The sequence below is a fragment of the Denticeps clupeoides genome, chromosome 10 (genome assembly GCF_900700375.1).
Source record: "Denticeps clupeoides chromosome 10, fDenClu1.1, whole genome shotgun sequence".
NCBI classification, from domain to species: domain Eukaryota; kingdom Metazoa; phylum Chordata; class Actinopteri; order Clupeiformes; family Denticipitidae; genus Denticeps; species Denticeps clupeoides.
Window position 1 is genome coordinate 5,751,412 of NC_041716.1, and position 22,756 is coordinate 5,774,167.

The following is a 22,756-nucleotide window of genomic DNA, read 5'->3' on the forward strand; positions in this document are numbered from 1 at the left end:
TTTCTTTGTCTAGAAGCTAAATAGTGAAATGGTTGGCTGACAACCTTCCACTATCTATCAGGGGGGTCTAATAAAGTGACCAGAAAAGGGGAGGTGGGGGTACTGAAGTGGGGTACTAAAGATGTATTGAAGATTAATGAAACTGGTCAGAATAAAATGTGTTTATTTTAGAAAATGTCATTGTGAAACACTGCAGCACAGCACATGATGCACACAATGAAATGTGTCCTCTGCTTTTAACCATCACCCTTGGTGAGCAGTGGGCAGCCATGAAAGGCACCCGGGGAGCAGTGTGTGGGGACGGTGCTTTGCTCAGTGGCACTTTAGTGGCAGTACGGGATTCGACCTGCAACCTTCTGATTTTCGGGTTGGTTTCCTTACCCGCTAGGCCAAACCACTGCCCCAAAGAACTGGTGAGCAGCCATGACAGGTGCCCGGGGAGCAGTGTGAGGGGACGGTGCTTTGCTCAGTGGCACCTCAGTGGCACCTCGGCAGCTCGGGATTCGACCCTCCAATTACGGATCTGTTTCTTACCCGCTAGGCCACCAATGCCCCTTTTATAAATTTAGGATGATGAAGCCGGGATTCAAACCCCGGTCAGCTGTGCCAAAGACTGACGACATATGCAGTATACCTACACCTTCATAGTACTTAGTACTATGTACATTAGTACATTTATCCTTTGTGACTGCATTTCGGCGTAGATGTCATTACATGGTCATGATGTTGCGCCGCTCTCTGTATTTGACAAGAAAACTGCTTTTTTGTTTCTGTCACTAGAGGGCAGTAGAGAGTCAAAGCTAAATGAAAGACCTGATGATGTTCCACACACAATCTTTGTATAGGTTTACAACAGGTATTTTTTTTTTACATACTTTTAATTTAGAAGCATCGCCTATTAACTTTTCCACCATGAACAATGTTACCTGAGTGTGTGTGTGTGTGTGTGTGGAGAGGCTGGATTACATACTCTGTACACTTGACACTATTAGGCCCAGTGCTCAATCTCATTGTGACAGGAATTAAAAACTAATCCCCGTTTTCCCCTCACTGGGCCCTAAACGCGGCCTCAGCCCTCTCGCTCTCTCTCCCCTTTCCCTGTTGCTGCCTCTTTCCTTTACCCCCGCCTCTCTTTCCTTCCATGCTCTCCTTCATTTTCCCTTTGCTGTCTCTCCATCCCCTTCTCCATCTCTTTTCACCTCCCCACCCTCCTTTTTCCTCTCTCTCTTGCTCTGAGGCCTTGTTGGGCAGTGGCAGCAAAGTTGCCCACTCAATGCCTTCAGCAGGATGTACGGGGAACATGGCGCAGGTTCCTTCACCACTGCAGGTAATTCACAGTCACACTTAGCCATAAACCTGAACATCCACGCAAACCTTTACTAAGGACTGTGTCTGTATTTGTGCGTGCAATATCGATGTTTTGTTAGATTGGCTGGCTTAGTTTTGAGGACACCATGTTTCATTTACAGAAGATTAGAACGAAGGAGTAGATCTGCGAGAACTAGGAATTTGCCTTAGCGCATGTTCACCAGGAATGGCTTTTTGGAGAATGTTTTTGTAGTGGACCTTGCTTTATTTGGAACCAGTGTGCACACGATATTATGCCATGCATTATATTAATTTACAGGACACAAAACAATGTAGCAAATGTTGCAGCCACACAGTCAATATTTTTTATTTTTAATTACCATTCATATATTAAGTATACAAATCTTATAATGTATCGGCCCACACACAGACATCTACCAAAATCACAGTACAAAAAAAAAATCCTCTTGTAAGTTGCTTTGGATTAAAGCGTCTGCTAAGTAAAGTAAAGTAAAGTAAAGTAAAGTAAAGTAAAGTAAAATAAAATAAAGTAAAGTAAAGTAAAGTAAAGTAAAGTAAAGTAAAGTAAAGTAAAGTAAAAGTAAATATTGATCTCGGTTAAGTCCCGCACAGTTATATACATTTACATTTACAGCATTTATCAGACGCCCTTATCCAGAGTGACTTACAATCAGTAGTTACAGGGACAGTCCCCCCTGGAGCAACTTAGGGTTAAGTGTCTTGCTCAGGGACACAATGGTAGTAAGTGATCTGTTCTCTTCATATAAATCATCTCCATTTTGATTTAGGACACGACGTCGTATTGAACTGGTGTCTCATGAATGTCAGTTTATTAGGACAGATTCGTAGAAAGTGTCATGCAGACAGTATGCATTGATGTGTGATGACCTCTGACCTGTCCTGGCCACATGGTGGTGCTATTGTTCAGCGGCAGTGATGGAGAGCATTTGACCATGCATGCCCTATCAACTAAAACAGATGTTGACGTACCTCTATAAACGATGACCAAAAGTGACACCCACTTGGCAGAATTCACATCTGAAAACGTTGAGCTGTGCTGTGGCCACACTGCAGAATGAGGTCTGACTAAATAAATACGCATCTAATCAATTATGCTGATGAGCACTGAATTTGGACGCGCAGCTCTGGTGCTATGTCGGTTTCCAATCATTATACTCGTTAAAATTGTGCTGGATTGTCCTTATAAAGATCCTATTCTTATTTTCAATAGAAAATTGAATTTTGCACCATAACCATAACTTACGATTTTTTGCATATTATAATAAGCTCTTTCTGAGTGAATTCAGTGGCACAAAAATTTTGTTGTTTTTGGGTTCATGCAAAGTAAAAAAAAAAAAAAAAAAACATTTAAAATTGTAGAGATTCAGCGGGTAGACATAGCGCCACTCGCATAGCAGGCTGATCCTGACCCAAAATGAATCCTCAGCAAAATATCAGTTAATCATTGAAAGAGTCTTATCTGCAACCGTGATTGATTTACGAAGAGCATTGGTCAAAATGTTTATTGATGCAATTGTTTACTTATTTAGTTTGCCGAGTGCTACTTCAGTTTTCCAGTCTTGACAGAAATTAGGACTTGATGTGCTCAGTGATGAGTGTTTTTGCTGAGTCAATGTATAATGTTGGTCAAAGGAAAAGTCAATTGTGTTTTATATGCAAATTCTAACAATACAAAGAAATCCAATCCAATCATTACTGATCAGTTTCCGTTTGTACGTGTGTACGTCCTGGTTAGTGTAATGTGGCTTGGCGGTGGGGATGGGTGGGGGGCATTTTTCTTACAATGTCAACCAGTATTTGCAAATGTCTTTATTACCCTATGACGCTGAGGTCTTAAATAAAATATTTTATGGAGGCTGGGCAATACTAGGTTTATCATTAGCCCAAGTCCAAATAGTCAGCGGGGTGAGGACTCTGGGAACTTCATAGATAACTGTCTCAGTTAATCGTTATGGAGGAGTCTGCTCTGGCCATGCGACATGTCTTAAGACATAAACCCATGGCATGCCTGGTTGAAATGCCTGCTGCAGAACCGTGGGAAAGCCAACAGGATATTTATCTGCACATACCATACCAGAGCTCTGAGCATTTGTTGATATTAAAAATGTTCATGCTGAAGACAGACATCAGTTTGTAGAACAGCTTTTTCTTTGGATGTCCTAAGACATTTGAAATCACAAAATTATCACTATGAATATTTCTACTAGGAAATAATGGTGTTTCTTTAAATGGCCTTGAATCGTTTGGAATGAGAACAGCCATTACCCTGGACAATGGATTAAGTCTCCTGCTTCTAACGTGTACCATATTTGAAGCACTTTCAAAATGAAGATTGTAAAGGAAAAGCAAGCAAATGGATATCTGGCATGAACATGACTTTCATATGATTTGTATCAATCTATTTGATAGGATTTTGAGAGGATTTTTAAGGAACAGTATAAACAGTGCTGTGTTGTCCTGTCATCCCCAGATCTGTTGAGTGAGTCGGTTTTCTGGCTAAACATCTCAGAGAATTAAGAAAATAATGGGGTTTACGACTTAGAATGGAACATTATGAAACTCAGAACACATGCTTGGTGAGGGGAGGGGCAGAGCGCTTATCAACCCAGAACTCAACTCATCGGATTTACTCCTTCATTTACCTCACCACTGTAGACCTGCCTTAAAACCCACCATAAGAATGACAGCCCACTAGAACCTCAGTAGTCTTTTACAGAACACAAGCTGCTCGGCCCTGACCAGAAAAACGAGGCTTGCACAAGCTGTGTGGTTAGCTGATGGTTATCTGTTGACAAGGTCTCTGTCATGTCACCACACTCACCTATCTGCTCCATCACCCCTCTCTGTAGAGCTTTTTCACTGGCCTCTGATCTGCACCTCGTTGTCGTCTTCGGTCCATGCTTACTGTCCTTCCGTATCATGAAAAAAAAAAAAAAAAAACGAACTCTTTTCCACACTTTCCCAGATATTTCCAGAAAAAGAAGATATTCCTTGGTATTCTTCATGCTGTTTCCTTGGACATACAAAGCCTCTATCCAGCTCTCAAGAAAGTGCTGTTTCCTCTTCCCTGTGTCCTGCTTTATGGCCGGTTCAAGCTCCATCGGTTGGGTCAAACAGAGGCAATGAAACGCAGGAATTCGGGAGAAGGTACAAATAGGCTGCAGTTACAGATGGAGTTTGGTCAGTGGTCGGAGATCCCTATTCTGAAGATAGACAGGACTTTGTTCACAAACTGGAGTTTGAAGTTTCAAAGGGGAAAATAGGCAGTAGAGTTACATCAGTTCTCAGCGGGCCTTTGACTTTTAGCCCCGGCACGCCGGGTGACTCATTCCAAGAAGGGACATGGCACGTCTGCCACACACCTGAGTGAGGACAGTCAGGAAGAACCTTAAAGTTCACTGTGCCAGGAGATGAGATGCCAGTAGCTTATTTCCTCCAAATTGGCGAATTGGAATGTTTACATGCTTTGTGCTATACTGAGTGTCCAATTTATGTCTACTGTGTTGGCAGAATGAAAAGACTGGCAACCACTGCTAGGTCACTGCAAGGACATGGTTTTGCACTTCTGCTAATGACCCCCTTGTGCACCTTCTGTATGATCATGTCCAGATGAAGACCCTGAAGTAGATCCATATACTGAAAGGATAACATGCACCAGTTTGCTTGGGGATGCACCTTCCAATAGAAAAGTGATTGATTGAAAGTGATTAGTCAAGCCTCCATACAATTAACTACAAATGTATTCCTGGTTCTTCCAGCATCATTAGCAACATGGAACTATTAGAATAGTCCATGACATTAGAACCATCACAGTTGTGGGAATAATAGGACAGGGTATATCTTGGGTAGGTCTGCAGCCAATAGAGATGATCATCTAAAGCTGGAACGATTGTGTCCCAAAATGCCTCCCTAGAAATTCTACACATTACAAACTATTTTAGTGGAGCATAATGTTTATTTTAACATTATATAAGTATTTTCATTGGGTGATGTTTCCTTTTGAAGCAGCCATGTTCAGAGCAATGAATTATGGATCATGTCGGACCACGAAGAACTCATCCACATATGGGCCACATTAGTATGTGAAAGGAACTGAAGTGATTGTCATTGTGAAACTGCAGCACAGCACATGGTGCACGCAATGAAATGTGTCCTCTGCATTTGACCCATCACCTTGGTTAGCAGTAAGCAGCCATGAAAGGCGCCGCGTCAGCTCAGAGGCACTTCGCCGGTTCAGGATTTAAACCTGACACTGTCCGACTTTGGGCCTGCTTCCTTACTCGCTAGGCAGCCACTGCACCAATCTGTCCCAATCTGCTCCACCAGTGTCAGGCCACTTATGTCAGGATTCAGGCCCCCAAAGACGTATTGTTTTTTTTTTAGAAGTGGCCTACTGTCACGACTACGGACTTACGGGGGAAGGAAGCGCAGAGGTCTGACATACTGGGAAGGGGGTTTTATTATACAATAACCAAAGAAATACAAATAAACAATGGCGCGGTGGCCGAAAACGATTTAACTTAAATACAGATAAACTAAAACTAACCCGTAGGCGTGTGGCGATTGCCAGAACTCAAATTACAAACAGTGTTACCAACTGAAGTTCACGAAAATGCCAGCGACCCCGAACGGGCGGAAACTTCCGGCATTTATGGGGCGTCAGGATTGGATTCCGGTGTGGAGCCCAGCTGCAGGCAATCCTGACACCTACATTTATGCAGGAAATTTGTGCATCGTCACTCTACCACGTTGGTGAAAAGTGGCAGTAGATGGTCAGAAAGGTCATTGATTTACAAAAAAGATCTGAGTGGCACTCAAACACAAAATGTCTTAGTCTATGAGCTGATTTAAAGGTGAAATCAACATGCTCCTGATCATCCTGACTCCAGACACGTGCTTATTTGTGCACCAAAAGTTGCACCTTTCTGTGTGCAAGTGTCATGGCAAATGAGGGGGGTCGGGGGTCATCACGTTACCACAACTATAAGACTATCACAGCCCCTTTCTGATTAAACAGCCCAGTTTAAGAAAGACATCAAGAGGTAATGTAATCACACTGCTGGCAAGGGGAGAGGAGAGTGCTGATGTGGGCAAAGTTATCTGGGACGCCGAGCGGCTGATACAGCTGTAACCTTGCAGATAGATTACACTTTATTGTGCAGCCGTATATAGGAGTTCAGGGAAAAATTAAGATGTCTGAAGTGATAAAGGGTTTTAATAGCCGAGCAGATAAGATTGTCAAGGTGTGAGTCATTCCCATATACAGATCCTCAGAGCTTGGGGAAATTGGGAAAAAGGTCCACTTGCCGTGAGCAAACATGGCTAACACCCCGAAGTGGCACTCCTTCCTGCAAAAAAATAAAAAATCACAACTGCTGACTCCCGACTGTTTATTCAGCATCATCTGCACTTATATGTTAATTAATCACACACACACTTTTGACCATAAATAGTTTTGTTTATTTGCACTTTTGAGTTTTTTTACAGTTAGATGTGAAGGTCTTGGAATCCAATGGGCTCTTCAGCTTCAATTCCTGCTACTGTTGTGTCTCTCAACAAGATGAATTAACCCAAGGATTCTCTGGGGGGGTGTGACTGTACTTGTAACTATCGCTAAATGCAATGCAATGTATATTGTCCCCTGTGAGTACTTGTGAGTTTCAGGTGTTTTCCAGTTCTTTCAATATTGGCACAATGGTATTGAAGTCATTTCTCTCCCAATAGACTTATCCATTGTCCTTTTTTTCAACACTCATGATCCATAAAAGTGATACACTCATGCCCAAACTCACTCCTACAAATGTAGGCTACCTCATTTTATATATATATTCAACAATTAGGTTTATATGTAAAATATGATGGTCACAAAAACATAAACACATTTGCAATCTGTAGTATGAGAAGTCTTCTTTCTTTTTTGGTGTACAGGTGTGTGTGTTTGTGTAAAAAAAGTGGGCACACAATAAGTTCACTAGCCTGTTTTTACGGTCGCAAAGGCTGGCTGACCCTCAGATCGTTGACCTCTGGCAGCGTACAGTCACTTTCCCTCCACAAATAAACCTCCTCTTTGCCATGTCATCCCTGCCTTTCATGCAGGTCTCTGCCCAGTGTTTGATGTGTTTGTCCCATGATCTATTTCATCAAGTGATAAAAATGAATAAATAAACGAAAAATGCAATGCAAACCCACATCTCATGTACACCTGTGATAGAGCATCTGCCAATAGTGCTAAATCAGCAAAGCAACATGCAATTTATACCGCCTGTCCAAATGATATTAGAGCATCAGATTGATTATTCTAATTGATTATTTGTTGGTTTGTGCCGTGCTGCAGTGTGCACTGAAAGCAGCGTAGAAGATCACGCGTGCTTGGGCACTGCCAGAACAATGCGGTCTTTTACATGAAAAGAAGTGTTTTCTACCCCATTAGCGATATTGCTGTTGTTTATTGCGCAAGAATTAGCAGAATTGTTGTGGTTGTGGTCAAGTTCAGTGCAACAGCTTCAAGCAGGTCCCAATTAACTGCTTGTCCTTTGTCACTGTATCACTTATGTACAATAAACACTTTTATAAGAATATTTGCTATTCATTCAGTACCTTCAATTTAAAAAAAAAAAAAAAACAAAACAATGATGCTTCCTCTAAAGTTGACTTTCAGGTGTTTAAAAAGAGGAAATGTTTTGATGTGTTTCTATGCCGATGGGCTGAAATCCTCTTTGTGCAGAGCAAGAGGTGGCTCAGATAGATAGATAGATAGATAGATAAAATATAAGTTTTATACAAAGATAAATAAAATATAAGTTAAATTAAATGAAGATACAGGTCTACAATATTTGTTAAGTAAGTGGTGAGTTAAAGTACAGGTAAAATGAGGGTAGGTTTGCTTTCCTCTACAGTTTCATCTCAGCAAGCATAATAAACGATGAAGAAAGAGAGCTAGATAAATCTCAGCCACGTTATATCGTTATCTCTGTGAGAGGCCGTGGTGATTGAGGTCCTGAAGAACTCATCAGGTTGATGTTTAACCAAGGCCTCCTCATCCACCGTTCTAAGAACCGAGGCCTCTCCTGTCCGTCTCTCTCTCACACACACACACACACACACACACCTCTCCACCCCTCTCACTCAGGGGTGTCTGCCTTCCAGAGGGGCGGGGCCAGGCCTCTGAGGTGGGGGGTCCTCTCTTGTCCACCTGGACAAGTCTTTCCCCCCAGTTGTGAGCTCAGTGAGAATGCGCTTGTCCAACACGTTGGCAGACATGGAGATGGCTGACTATAGCGAGGCCCTGGACCCGGCTTACACCACCCTGGAGTTTGAAAACATGCAGGTGCTCGCAATGGGCACAGGTGAGTTGGGCACCAGAGGCCCACTGGGAACTTTGAGAAAACTAGGCCTAGCCAAGTCCATACTAGGTGCTGTCCAGCTTTGCTAGACTGTGGTACGGCACATAGATTCGCTGGTGTTTTGATACGTCTTCATGAAAGTATGCATTTTGTTGTCACATCTGCTGAGTAATAATAATGAGAGTTTTAAAAGAGCTTTTTACAGTGCTGAGTGACATGTTCGAACTTGCTGGCTGTTGTGGCTCTGATCGAATTTCATCTTGCGGAGGTTTTACATCACGTGAATCCCCAGGTGTAAATTGAGGTGTCTTTGATTTTGAGGGTTGGCTGTTCTCACACACTATATAAGGTGTTAGGGTGAAAAGCCTGGATTGAGTTTCTCTGTTTGCTGGCGAGACGTGCTGACCGGAGACATGGAAATGTTTGGCTTCTTACTCTCCCGTGGCAGAGTTGTCTGTGATCCCCGTGATTCAATCCCCCCCATCGCTGTATCAGTGTCTATACATGACCAGTATCACCTGTGATGCAGATTGCTGCTTTGCTTGAAGCCTGTGTGAGTGTGGGGCAAGAACCGATTGGATCAATTGTGACATTGCATTCTCTGAAAACTATTAAAATGCAAATTGCACTGACCCTTTGATCAATGTTCTTGCTTTAATTTTAACGTGATCACTTCATAGTGCAAACTGATACTATCAGACTGCTGATTTTGTACATGCTGCTGGTTTCTAAGATAATCATTATGGATGATGACAGATGATAGTAACTTCAATAACAGTGGCATTTAGTCCTAGACAAAACAATACAATGTAACCTTTTTTAAACAGATTTTTGCTGGACTATGTTTGAAACCATGTTTTATGGAATTTTTGTCCCTTTAGCCCACTTTTCAGCAAAAAAATAAATGCAACCTCATCGCATTCAATGTCACGTTACTCATTCATTCAATTTCCTATTCGTTTCTATTCCCCAGATTTAAGGAATAGAATACTTGAGGACAGAGTTGGAGCTTCTGGCCTATAATCGCATTGGCCCAGACAGAATCAATAAGAGAATACATGATAAGAACTGACAACGATGAACCATCACACTCTGTCTCCCTTGTACCAAAAGTTGCAGTGAATTTCCAAGCAGAGATACTGATTGCATTTATCTTTTTTACGAGGACTGTAGTATTTTTTTTTATTTATAGATGTCACTCTGGTAACAGGAGAAAAACTCACATTGTATTTACCTGGATTTATAAAGGTACTGGAATTGGCTTCTGTGCAACATGGACCTAATGGTGATTGACACCTGTCTGTTTAGACTCCTCCCCAGCTGAGAGTACCAACATGAACACTTCCAACCACCTGGGCGCAGGGACGCTGTGTGCCATCTGTGGAGACCGGGCAACGGGCAAACACTACGGGGCGTCCAGTTGCGATGGCTGCAAGGGCTTCTTCAGGCGAAGTGTTCGTAAAAACCACATGTACTCCTGCAGGTCAGCATCACAATGCCATTCATGCCCTGCCATCTTGTCCCAGAGTATGTCATAAAACATTGTAAAAAGCTGACAAAATGGGAAAATTGGTGGTGCCGTTTTGAACAGAAATGTTTCGCAGACAGACATTATTTAATAAGAACTAAAGGAAAAAGGGCGAATATTTAAAAAAGATTCCCCAGGGGATCTGGCATCGGTACATTTACAATTCCGTGGCCCTTGTCTGGAGATCAGAGACTGCCAAATCTTTAATGCAGACGACCAAAATGACAGCAGTCAGCAGGGACACGTCAGCAGATCTGACAAAGGGTAAATCATTTATCATCTGTAATGACGCCGACATCTAATAAATTAACAGCTCGGATGAAGCAAGACCCAAGCTGTTGACAGTTCTTTGGTAAACAATTTCTATGACTTGCATGTGGTTTGACACACTGTTAACTCACACACACGCTTCTTCTTTTTTTTTTTTTTTTTTTTGTCTTTCCACAGGTTCAACAGACAGTGCATAGTAGACAAAGATAAGCGGAATCAGTGCCGATACTGCAGACTAAAGAAATGTTTTCGGGCCGGGATGAAGAAAGAAGGTATTTTACCCCCGGGCAACAGAAAGATGCTGACATCTTTTTAAATCAGAAACAACCCCGCGCAGACAGGGACACGAGCACAAACAGACTCAGGCGTACAGGTTGGCATTGCCGCAGCACGTGGGCTGCGTTGCAGGGCCAGAGGGGAGTTAATGGTCAGTGTGGCCACACTGACGCGACTGCGTGGATCTGCTGAGCAAACATGAGGGAGGCATCATAACCGTGGCCTTGGGTTTTTTTTTCTTCTTTTCTTTCCTCTCCCTCTCTCGCCCCTCTAATCTTCTCGTTAATCCCCCAATGCTCAAGCTCACAGTCGCCGCGCTGAACTCATACGGCATGGTTAACTTCTGAGGACCTTGGAGAATTTGATTTAAAATGTAAAGAAACGGCATATAATCCTGCTCTGAACAACCTCTCGGCCATTCTTCTTATTGTATTGGAACAGCACCATTGCGCTTTAACATAAGACCATTGTTATAAACGGCAATAATTCATGAAAAACTCTGATTGTGAGTAGGATTGTGCTTTCAGCAGTATCCTACGGAAGTTACAGGATCAAGCCTATAATACTAACACTTTATGCAAATTTTGTAAATGTTGGTCTGCTCTGCTTCAGCCGTACAGAACGAGAGGGACAGAATCAGCACGCGGAGATCGAGCTACGAGGACAGCAGTTTACCGTCCATTAACGCGCTCATCCAGGCAGATGTTCTTTCCAGACAAGTAAGGCCTCTCTTTTTGGTGCAGATAGTTTTACAGAACAGCACAGAACGTGAGGGATGAGGGGGGCGAGCCGGGATTTGACGTGTACGCCTCTCGGCAGATTTCATCGCCAGGGCCAATCTTGAATGGAGACATTCGGACAAAGAAGATTGCGTCCATCACAGACGTGTGTGAGTCCATGAAGCAGCAGCTCCTCGTGCTAGTGGAGTGGGCAAAATACATCCCCGCCTTCTGTGACCTGCCGCTGGACGACCAGGTGAGCTTAATGGAGCACCGAACAGGCCTAGATGTTTTTATGGTTTGCTTTATTGGATCAATTCCAGAGCATCTTCAACAGACTTGTTTGTTGTTTGTTGCGAGACCGGTGTGTGTGTGTGTGTGTGAGGTTCAGCTAACGTGGTTAATATGTTTTGATGAGTGCAGTTTTGAATGTGATGAGCTGGTGTGAGAGGCTCATCTCTGGGCGAGATACAGAGAATCATTAACAGCTCCCTCACCACAGCCTGATCATTCATTTGTGGATGTTGTGTGACTGGGAGGGCCAGTGAGTGGATTTTCACACACGCTTATACTCACACACACACACACACACACACACACACACTGTTCACATAATAAATCGGATCAGAAGGACCACTAAGAGATCTTGATCTGAGAAGGAAAATGCCTTCTTCCTTCTTCTTTGAAACTTTCTTTGAAACTGTCACCTTTGGAGAATGCAGCCTCAAAACTATATAAAGCTACTTGGTCACAATAACCACTGTAAAACGTGTGAGGAACCATCTTTGACTGACTTGAGTCCAATCAACTGTGAACACTGGGAACATGTATCACTCATGACTGGGCCTTGGCCGCTTCATATCTAGTTCTTGGAGTTAACATGTGTAATTAATAATTCTGCTTTAGGTGGCCCTGTTGAGAGCCCATGCAGGGGAACACCTTCTGCTGGGAGCGGCAAAGCGATCCATGTTGTACAAAGATCTGCTGCTATTGGGTGAGGACAGTGGTTAAAGTGACAATGATGCTTTCATCAACCTGTATTAGTCCAATCAGGCCAAAATTAATCGCTTTCGTCCAACAGGAAATGACCACATAATTCCAAGGAACTGCCCAGAGCTGGAGGTGAGCCGGGTGGCAGTGAGGATTCTGGATGAGCTGGTTCTGCCTTTCCAGGAGCTCCAGATCGACGATAATGAGTATGCCTGTCTCAAAGCCATCGTATTTTTTGATCCAGGTAAGAAAAGTTTTTTTAATCTACTTTATCTACTTTATTTACTTTTATCTACTTTTTTTTTTAACTACTTTGCACACAATTTAGCAGTTTTGCCTGAATATTGTTAACCTTCACTTCCTATTGTTTGTAGGAACCACAATGTACATCAGACCACTCAATTTTTAGATAATACTCTTTCTGTGACCTTATTGTCTTTGCTGTATCAGACGCTAAAGGCCTCAGTGACCCTGGCAAGATCAAGAGAATGCGCTACCAGGTCCAAGTGAGCCTGGAGGACTACATTAACGACCGGCAGTACGACTCTCGGGGACGCTTCGGGGAGCTGCTACTGCTCCTGCCCACCCTGCAGAGCATCACCTGGCAGATGATCGAGCAGATCCAGTTCGTCAAGCTCTTCGGCATGGCCAAAATAGACAACCTGCTGCAGGAGATGCTTCTAGGAGGTGAGGAGCAACTGCGGTGATCTAGGTTCTCCGCATCCAGACTGCATAAACAGTGGGTTGCAGCATTTTAAAGCATGCATTATTTCAGGCTCTGCTAACGAAGCCCCCCACGCTCCTCACTCATTGCACCCCCACCTGGTCCAGGAGCATCTCAGCAGTAACGTCATAGTAACCAGCACAATGGCAACTCCAATCCACAACGGCCAAATCTGTGAGTATCCTGCTCTCACAGCAGCTCCAGCTGGCATCTGGAGTAAATCTCCACTGGCTTCTCACAGCATAATCAGGCTTACGTGGTCAAAGAGAACCACTGTTATTTTTCCTCAACCTTCCTAAAACCTTCAGAAATGTTGTAAGAGCGCTTATTTCTTCTTCCATGAGCAACACGATGTGTATTTCCGGAGTTCATATATTCACAACATTCGCATTTGTGTTCTAAGGGAAGCTTTATTCTTCCTCCAGCCACTCCTGAAACTCCTATTCCATCCCCTCCCGCGACTTCTGGCTCCGACCACTACAAGCTTCCCCAGGGCGTCATAGCAACCGTGCCCAAGCAGCCCAGCTCAATCCCTCAACCCACCATCACTAAGCAAGAGACCATCTGACCTCCAGCATCAGTGTACAGCTTTCTAGCCTTTTACCGAGTCTTTCTGTTGGTGTAACACACACACGGAAGCACACGGGTGTCTCTATAATGAATTTTGTGCAGATACAGGAATGTGACTGGAAAAGAAGGCAATTAGAACTGGTTAGTTTTTTTCTTTTTTTAGTTTTTTATTGAATATTATTGTACTGTATGTATCATTTGCTGAACGATAAAAAAGAAAAGGAAAAAAAAAACTACTGACTTTTTCAAATCTGAGTACAAGGAAGGCAGTTATAAAATAATTCCAGACCAATAAAACAGAGATGGAAGACCTCGAGAAACATGCACGTCATGCCATGAGAAGAGCATGGCAAGCTGACCTCATTCTGATAAAGCATTCATGTTTGTGCGTGGATGCATTAAGCAGAACACACTGGGAAACAATACCCCAGTGTTCCACAAGCGTTTTATTCTTTTTTTTCTCATGTACATTGGTAATCTAAAGCTGGATTTATTAAATAATTTTAATAAATGAATGGATGTTACCATTAACAGGTCATTTCAAACTGGATGAGAATGATGATAATGTATTGCGCAGTATTTTTTTTACAATAATGTTATAATACATGTTATAAGTATGGTTCACAACTCTTTCTCTGCCTTGGGATTCCCATTCGTTGTCTAGCATTATTTTTTCATTACGACCTTCTGTGCTTCCAGGCTTCTGGATTATTAGACTCTAACTATAGCACCTAATCGTAATGAACTAAGGGCTGGAATGAAAGTGCTGTGGCTGCATAGGTCTCCAGGAACAGAGAAGCACTGGTAGCTTGTAACTGGCGACATTACAGTAACTGGGAATTTGACTGGGTAGGGTGTAATTTTGCCAACAACGATTAATAATAATAATAATAATAAACAATCACTCATTTTTAGCTCAACGGATGTTTATCCGTTGAACAGACACTGTGCAATTTGTATTTTAGTCAGTCTGGGCAACAGATTCAAGGCCTTTTGTAAATACAATGTAAATTTCAGTCAAGGTTGTGCTGAAAGCAGAGACAAAAAAAAGAAAACATACCGCGGCCACCACAAACCACGAACCCTCAAACCGCTCTTCTAGTCTCTCTGATGCTCCAGATGAACATATGGGTATGTGTGTGCTGTGTTTGAACCCATGCATGCTGAAGCATGGTGCACTGCTCTGACGCTGTTTGTTCGAGGGCCGCGTCTGACGTGTGAAATGTGAAATGAAATTAAAACACCAAGGTTTTATTTTTACACATACCTGTGCTGTGTCGTTCATCTACCCATCCGTCCATACCTCGCCACATATTTATTTCGGTTAAAGACGAAAGGATTAAAAGCAAAAGCAGCATGCACTGTGTGCTTTTTAATTTCATAATTGGCTAACATGGGGAAAAAAAACGATGTGTATCAACGTTATCTGTGTTAGCAAATTTTTGTACAAGCTCTGTTTGTCATGTAAATATTGAGTGTCCAAACATAACTGGATGCATTGGTAAATGGTTTAACTGAATTAGCTCAGCAGACACGACATTTGACATTGCTTCAGATGTCTGCCTCCTCCTGGCAAATGTTATGATGTTCATATCATTGAAAGTTGTACCCCTCTCCCCCCGTACTCGACGTCTTCAGCCTTTAAAGAAGAGGTCATCTCGACTGGCAGTAAAATCAGACAGGCTTGAAAACAAGATGATAAAAGCTGCAGCGACGTGGCGGAGCGTGGTCAAGGATAATACACAAGGGTGTGTATTACAGCTCCCTGATAAAACACCATAAAAACAATTGCTGATGATAGTCCTGAAAGAAGTCTTTCTTTCAAAGATTGTATATGTATAATTTGACACACAGAAATGACAGAATATGATGTCAATTGTATGAATAATAAATGCATGTAACAAATAATGACTGCACACTGTAAAAAGTGAACACTGGCTACACTTAAAAAATTCATAGCCTATCACACCTAATATTTAAGCATTGCTGTAATGTAAACAAACAGGTTACAGCAGGTTTCATTGGCTTGTTAAATTATGTCAATGCTAAAATATTAGGTGTGATAAATTATTTCATTTTTAAAAAATAAAAATGTTTATTGGAATTAGAGCATGAGAAATAACAATATTTTCAAGAGGTTACAAAAGAAAACAGCTCAAACAATCCCCAATCTAGACCCCAATAAAATAATATTAAAAAACAAAAGAAGGAAAAGAAACATATATATACACACACACACACACACACACACACACACACACACATACACACAGTACAGGCCAAAAGTTTGGACACACCTCATCAATCAATGTGTTTTCTTTATTTTCATGACCATTTACATTGGTAGATTCTCACTGAAGGCATCAAAACTATGAATGAACACATGTGGAGTTATGTACTTAACAATAAAAGGTGATCTGGCCTCCACAGTCACCGGACCTGAACCCAGTCGAGATGGTTTGGGGTGAGCTGGACCGCAGAGTGAAGGCAAAGGGGCCAACAAGTGCTAAACACCTCTGGGAACTCCTTCAAGACTGTTGGAGAACCATTTCAGGTGACGACCTCTTGAAGTTCATCAAGAGAATGCCAAGAGTGTGCAAAGCAGTAATCAGAGCAAAGAAACTAGAATATAAAACATGTTTTCAGTTATTTCACCTTTTTTTGTTAAGTACATAACTCCACATGTGTTCATTCATAGTTCTGATGCCTTCAGTGAGAATCTACCAACGTAAATGGTCATGAAAATAAAGAAACACATTGAATGAGAAGGTGTGTCCAAACTTTTGGCCTGTACCACATATACACACATACATACATATATTACACACAGAAAAAAACAGCCTACAATCGCCCTCACAATCAACCTATGCAAAAAAAAACAAACAGACATTATTTCCATTTTTTTTAAGTTTCACGTTTCACACTGTATATACATGACTTTATATGACTGATTCTTAATTGAATTGATGCGGGCCTTACCGAACCGCTATTGGGGGTGGTATTAGCGTAGTGGGTAATGGAGGACCCGGGTTTGAACCCCAATCACTACCATCGTGTCCCTGAGCACGACACGTAACCCTGGGCGTCTCCAGGGGAAGACTGTCCCTGTCACTACCGAGTGTATCGCTCTGGATAACTTGTCGCAGGACAACTTCTTCGGAAACTGTTGAGCCACGTGTGCGATTATGGCCTAAACATTCCTGTTGTCAACGCGCCCTCTAACGTCTTCACGCGAACAGTTCGACAGCTTATTTCATTGCCTTGCCGGCGAAATCAGTTTATACATTTGATTTTACGAATTACGAAACCAAATCTGATATCGTGTCATCTGATATCAAGCATATGCTGTGCGTCTGAGGCTGGTAATTATTCTGAGCACAACACAGGCGATTCGCTTTATACTCGTTTTGATTATATTAGAAGGATTTTATTGAAATGCAGTTCGAGAGGGATTTTTTTTTTGCCAAAACGATAAAATCTCCTGTTTTCTGTTGCATTAGCATTAGCTTTAAAGACGTCACGTGCACGGCTGTGTGGTAAAATAACTTCACATCGAACGATCTTGCAACATTGCTTGAGTGAAAAATAAATTCTGGTTTTCAGCAAAACCTCGCGATTTCTCACAGCAGACCCCTTCTGCCCGGTGACCTGCTTGGCCAATATTATGACGCATGACGTACGTTGTCACGTGATTGCGCGCAGCCAACCGGCGGCGCGTTCGGCTTGTACCCGGAAGTGAAGCTGTGCGTTTCTGGGCAGGCCGGTGAGTCGCTTGCGCTGGCGTCCGTTTTTAAATCTGTTGCCTGCTAACGTGCAATCTGTCCCGCAGGCTCGGCTGCGGATCGTCACAGGACGGCGTTTTAAGCCGCGAGCTGTTTGCACATTTGTCGCGACATGTTGTTTGCGCTGGGGATGGACAGCGAGGTCGTTGCCGATGTAGTGAATCAAAGCAAAGCAAGTCATGTCTTGATAGACGATAGATGAAAATCAAAATCCAATGTCCAGCATGGATGTGTGACTTTACTGTGAAACAGTGCTGACTTCAAGACGTTTATTAATTCGTTGATTATTATCCTACCTCAGATACATTTTTAATGCATCGTTCTCAGACAGGTTAAACCTGCACATGGAAGAAGATAATGGAGCTGTGGACTCAGGAGCAACTACGGGAGGGCCTCTGGTGGGCTTTCCCAGTCCCCCACCCCCCATCTACCGCTGCACCCTGACCCCAGCACTGGAGGCCAAGGCCCGTGAGGAGCTGCAGGAGAAGCCGGAGTGGCGTTTGCGGGATGCCCAGGCACTGCGGGACATGGTGCAGAAGGAGCAGCCCAACCTGCGCACTAGGCTTGACGACGCCTTCCTCCTGCGCTTCCTGCGGGCCCGCAAGTTTGACTACGACCGCGGCCTACAGCTGTTGCTCAACTATCACGCAAGCCGGCGTGCTTGGCCCGAGGTGTTTCATGACCTGCGGCCGTCCACCGTCCGGCATGTGCTGGAGCAGGGCTTCATAACAGTACTTCCGCAGCCTGACTCACAGGGCCGATACATCCTCTGCCTCAGGCCAGGTCGGTGGATGAGGTGCATCATCAAAGATTATCAAGTTTATTAGTGCACACCATTATACGCCTTGGACATTCATATCAGTTCATAGGTATACTTGGTCCATTTTAATAATAATGAGTATAATAAATATTAATCATTTTGTTTCTTCACAGGTAAGTGGAAGCAGAATGATTATCCATTCGTTGATAATATCCGGGCAATTTACCTGACTCTGGAGAAGCTGATTCAGCCAGAGGAGACACAGGTCAATGGCATTGTGATCCTAGTGGACTACACAGGAGTAGGCCTGTCCCAGGCCTCCAACCCGGGGCCATTTCTTGCCAAAAAGGTTGTTAGCATTCTGCAGGTAGGACTGGATTTTGTAAGGGCTTATTAATAAATACCAGAAAATATAGGGTAAAAAAAAGTTTATCTGTGTTTTTAGGATGGATTTCCAATCAGAATAAAGGCTGTAAACATCATAAATGAACCAAGAATCTTCAAGGGTATATTTGCAATAATCAAGCCTTTTCTGAAGGAGAAGATGGCAGAAAGGGTAAGTAAATAAGTATTAAAAAAAAAAAAAAAAAATCCATAAAGTTCACACACACACACACACACACACACACACACTGTTCAAAAAAGAAAGGGAACACATAAAGGGAATAAGACGTGCTCAACTAAAGTTTAAAGTGAAGTGATTGTCACATGTGATACACAGCAGCACAGCACACGGTGCACACAGTGAAATTTGTCCTCTGCATTTTACCCATCACCCTGAGTGGAGCTCGGGGAGCAGTGTGTGGGGACGGTGCTTTGCTCAGTGACACCTCAGTGGGACCTCAGTGGATTTGAACCGGCAACCTTCTGATTATGGGGCCCCTTCCTTAACCGCTAGGCCACCACTGCCCCTGGATTCAGGTCTGGGTAACAGGCGGGCCAGTCCATAGCATCAATGCGGTCATCTTGCAAGAACTGCTGACACACTCCAGCCACGTGAGGTCTAGCATCGTCTTGCATTAGGAGGAACCCAGGGCCAACCACCCCAGTGGCAGTCAGGCTACTTCATGTGCGCACATGGACCCACCATTAAATCAGTCTTGCTGGAGGGTGATACAGGCAGCAGAACATTTTCCACAGCATCTCCAAACTCATGTGAACCTGCTTTCAACTGTAAAGAGCACAGGGTGCCAGTGGCGAATTTGCCAATCTTGGAGTTCTCTAGCAAATGGCAGCAGTGCGGCAAGGTGTTGGACTGTAAACACGACCCCCTTCATGGAGTCTGTTTCTGACCGTTTGAGCAGACACATGCACGTTTGTGGCCTGCTGGAGGTCGTATTGCAGGGCTTTGGCAGCACTCCTCCTTGTACAAAAGGTGGAGGTAGCGGTCACGCTGCTGGGTTGTTGCCCTCCGCCACGTCTCCTGATGTACTGCCCTGTCTCCTGGTAGCGCCTCCATGCTCTGGACTCTACGCTGACAGACTTGCATTGATGTGCCATCCTGGATGAGCTGCACTACCTGAGCCACTTGTGTGGGTTGTAGACTCTCATGTCTCATGCTACCACTAGAGTAAAAGCACCAGCAGCATTCAAAAGGGACCAAATCATCAGCCAGAAAGAATAGGAACTGAGAAGTGGTCTGTGAGCCACGCCTTTATTGGGGACGTCTTGCTAATTATCTATAATTTCCACCTGTTGTCTGGTCCATTTGCACAACAGCATGTGGAATTGATTGTCAATCAGTGTTGGATTTTTACAGAAGTGTGATTGACTTACATGGGGTTTTTTAAGTGTTCCCTTTATCTTTTTGAGCCGTGTACTTCACTGTGGGGGCACCGTCCTCTCTCTGCTGTTCTATTTTGGTCTCACCCGACCAAAGTCATCTTCCGCTTAGTCTCTCATGAGCCTTCAGGCAGTCTCTAGCCTTCACAGCTTTAACAAAGATTTCCTTCAACCACTTCTGCCATAAAGCCCTGATTTGTGAACCACTAAATATATGCTTAGCATTATCTCTCAGGCTTCAGAATTGCCACAGCACTTTCCCTGACCAATGTTTTTTTAAGGAATGTGGCTCTCGGCTTGTCTGTTCTCTGTCTGTTGTTGATTTATTTCCTTTGCGATTATGTGCAGTATGTTCTCCATGGCTCCGACCTGGCATCTCTTCACCGGAACATCCCTCGTGCCGTGCTGCCAGAGGAGTACGGTGGAGTGGCAGGTCGGCTCGACTTCGCCGTCTGGACACGAACGCTCCTGGACTCGGAGGAGGACTTTGCGGTGGAGTTCTGCCAGCCAGACCCTCTAGAGGGCGCTGTCCCGCCAGACGCCATGCTCTTTGAGGGGGAGGCAGGGTCGCAGGCCGACGAGACCTTCAGGAACCTGCGGTCCCAGCTTTACTACTGCTACTGACCCCCGCATTTAATGTAAAGAGGACTTTATCCAGCGGGGGTGTGGCTGAATGCCAGGGCAGATGCTGGACTGGTGGACTGGTACCTTTCCTGTTTTGGGGACCTTAGCTACAATAGATAAAGTCATGTGTGATTTTCTAGTATTTTAAAAGCTGTTTTCAGATGCTCGGGGTTATTTATGCTTGTAATCACTTTAGCACAGGTTATGAAGGAATGGCAACGTAAGTTATCGTGGTCTGGTAGACGTGAAAGTCAAGTGATTGTCCTTGTGAACCCCAGCAGTGCACCATCCCCTGAGGGAGCAGTGGGCAGCCAGCACAGCCAGCACAGGCGGTACTTTGCTCAGTGGCACCTTGGCGGCTCAGGATTCGAGGCCACTTCATTAACCACTAGGCCACCACTGCCCCATCACTGTTATTGGATTAAGGCGGATTTTCTTACACTTAATGTTATGGTATAGATTTTGAGGGATATTTGTTGATTTGTTTTAAGATTAACCTTTTTATGTTAAGGTGACCCTGCCAGTGCCTGTATTTCATTTCAATACAGGAAGCTTTTTCTTGTTGCTGCTTAAACAGTTTGAGATGAAATGCCATCATACCTGCGGTTTAGCTTTTTCTTTGTCAGAACAGCCTCAATTGTAACTAATAGTCCCCTTACCTTGGATGGGGGGGGCTCGATTGGAGCTAGAACGTCCAGTCATTTTGTGGTCTCTTTTATGCAATAACACTGCTTGCCTCTTTTTTTTTTTTTTTTTGAGCACATACCTTTTAGTGGATATTTGGGCCTTGCTCACATCTCTAATAGATTGCAGATTGCTGTAAAACTTACTGTATGATGTCCTTGGCATTTTAAGCAGAACCACAAACCAGGACATTGACAATCGGCATGCGATGCACTGGTATTCGAAGACAGACGTTTCTTAAACCTCTGCTTTGATCACATGCTTTGCTGAAACAATGTGGCCATTCAGAAGCTTCCGCTGGGTGCATTTCCACGTTTTACTATTTGCCAAAAACAAAGACCAAAAGGGAAATTAAGCCAATCAGTCTTTTTTTTATTTTATTTTACATTCATATAGATGCATACACGTTTGTATTTTTTTTTATTTAATAATGCCATACTGTTTATATTTTATTGTTTGGAGTTTTTGTTAAATATTAGATCGTGGGTACCATCTGATGCTGCTGCTTTAGCATATAAGGAGAAATGGTTGGAGGTAGAAGTTAAAATGTAATCATATCTATATTAAACCTCTGTCGTGCACATTGCCTCCTCTTTTTTTTTTTTTTTGCATCTTGTTTGAAATCGCACCTGTAGCGTTATGTCTGCCTGTTCTTCACTTGTGGAAAAACTAGCTCGGCCATGACTGCCAATAGTCTCACATCTGCGTCGATCCCTCGCTCCCCTCTAGAGGGCGACACTGCGCAAAATGGACGGTGGAGTGGCTGAAGTGGAATGAAAGGGAAGTGATTGTCACTGTGTGACACATCGCAGAACGGTGCGCACAACGAAACGTGTCCTCTGCTTTTAACCCATCGCCCTTGGTGAGCAGTGGGCAGCCATGAAAGGGTGGTAGTAGCCTAGTGGGTGACACTCGCCTATGAACCAGAAGACCCAGGTTCAAATCCCACTTACCACCATTGTGTCCCTGAGCAAGACACTTAATCCTGAGTGTCTCCAAGGGGGACTGTCCCTGTAACTACTGATGGCTCTGGATAAGGGCGTCTGGTAAATGCTCTAAATGTAAATGAAAGGCGCCCGGGGAGCAGCTCGGGATTCGAACCGGCAACTTGCCTTACCCGGTATCGGGTGAGCCGGGAAAAATGAACATAAACCGGGCTGTCCCCGGCACACAGCAATTGTAGGAATTTTTATCATGTACTTTTCATATCAGCCCCGGAGATTAATTTTAAACCATTTTATATATTTTGCATAGATATAAGGTGTCCGGGAGCCGTTCCTGGGCATCGGTGGCAGCTGGAAGCGTCCTCGTGATTTTATATTTCTATGTGGACGCGTCCGCCCGAGCTGATTGG

General features: G+C 43.6%; 3 protein-coding genes across 5 annotated transcripts in view; 2 read left to right on the forward strand and 1 right to left on the reverse strand.

The window, feature by feature from the left end:
* LOC114797825 (TBC1 domain family member 25-like) overlaps positions 1 to 4,513 on the reverse strand; it is a 31,831-nt gene extending 27,318 nt beyond the window's left edge. The window contains exons 1-2 of the mRNA XM_028993021.1: positions 4,375 to 4,513; positions 4,172 to 4,259 (exon numbers count right to left, since the gene is read on the reverse strand). The gene's annotated coding sequence lies outside the window, so the exon portion shown is untranslated. The remainder of the gene's footprint in view (positions 1 to 4,171; positions 4,260 to 4,374) is intronic.
* On the forward strand, positions 1,113 to 15,032 carry LOC114797826 (hepatocyte nuclear factor 4-alpha-like). 2 transcript variants are annotated; one of them, XM_028993023.1, is made up of 10 exons: positions 1,113 to 1,327; positions 10,002 to 10,176; positions 10,669 to 10,763; positions 11,380 to 11,486; positions 11,587 to 11,742; positions 12,393 to 12,480; positions 12,568 to 12,720; positions 12,927 to 13,163; positions 13,252 to 13,374; positions 13,626 to 15,032. In XM_028993023.1, the coding sequence occupies exons 1-10, from the start codon at positions 1,288 to 1,290 to the stop codon at positions 13,766 to 13,768; spliced, it is 1,317 nt and encodes a 438-aa protein (XP_028848856.1). In that variant the 5' UTR covers positions 1,113 to 1,287; the 3' UTR covers positions 13,769 to 15,032. The 2 variants fall into 2 exon arrangements, with proteins under 2 accessions (XP_028848856.1, XP_028848855.1); XM_028993022.1 differs by lacking the exon at positions 1,113 to 1,327 and adding an exon at positions 8,565 to 8,696.
* A 2,459-nt stretch (positions 15,033 to 17,491) lies between these two features.
* Positions 17,492 to 21,967, forward strand: LOC114798445 (alpha-tocopherol transfer protein-like). 2 transcript variants are annotated; one of them, XM_028994169.1, is made up of 6 exons: positions 17,527 to 17,533; positions 17,600 to 17,724; positions 17,880 to 18,335; positions 18,486 to 18,679; positions 18,758 to 18,868; positions 20,443 to 21,967. In XM_028994169.1, exons 3-6 carry the CDS (start codon positions 17,897 to 17,899, stop codon positions 20,716 to 20,718), a joined length of 1,020 nt encoding a protein of 339 aa, XP_028850002.1. In that variant the 5' UTR covers positions 17,527 to 17,533; positions 17,600 to 17,724; positions 17,880 to 17,896; the 3' UTR covers positions 20,719 to 21,967. The 2 variants fall into 2 exon arrangements, with proteins under 2 accessions (XP_028850001.1, XP_028850002.1); XM_028994168.1 differs by lacking the exon at positions 17,600 to 17,724 and having other exon boundaries at positions 17,492 to 17,533.
* Positions 21,968 to 22,756: the final 789 nt, after the last annotated feature.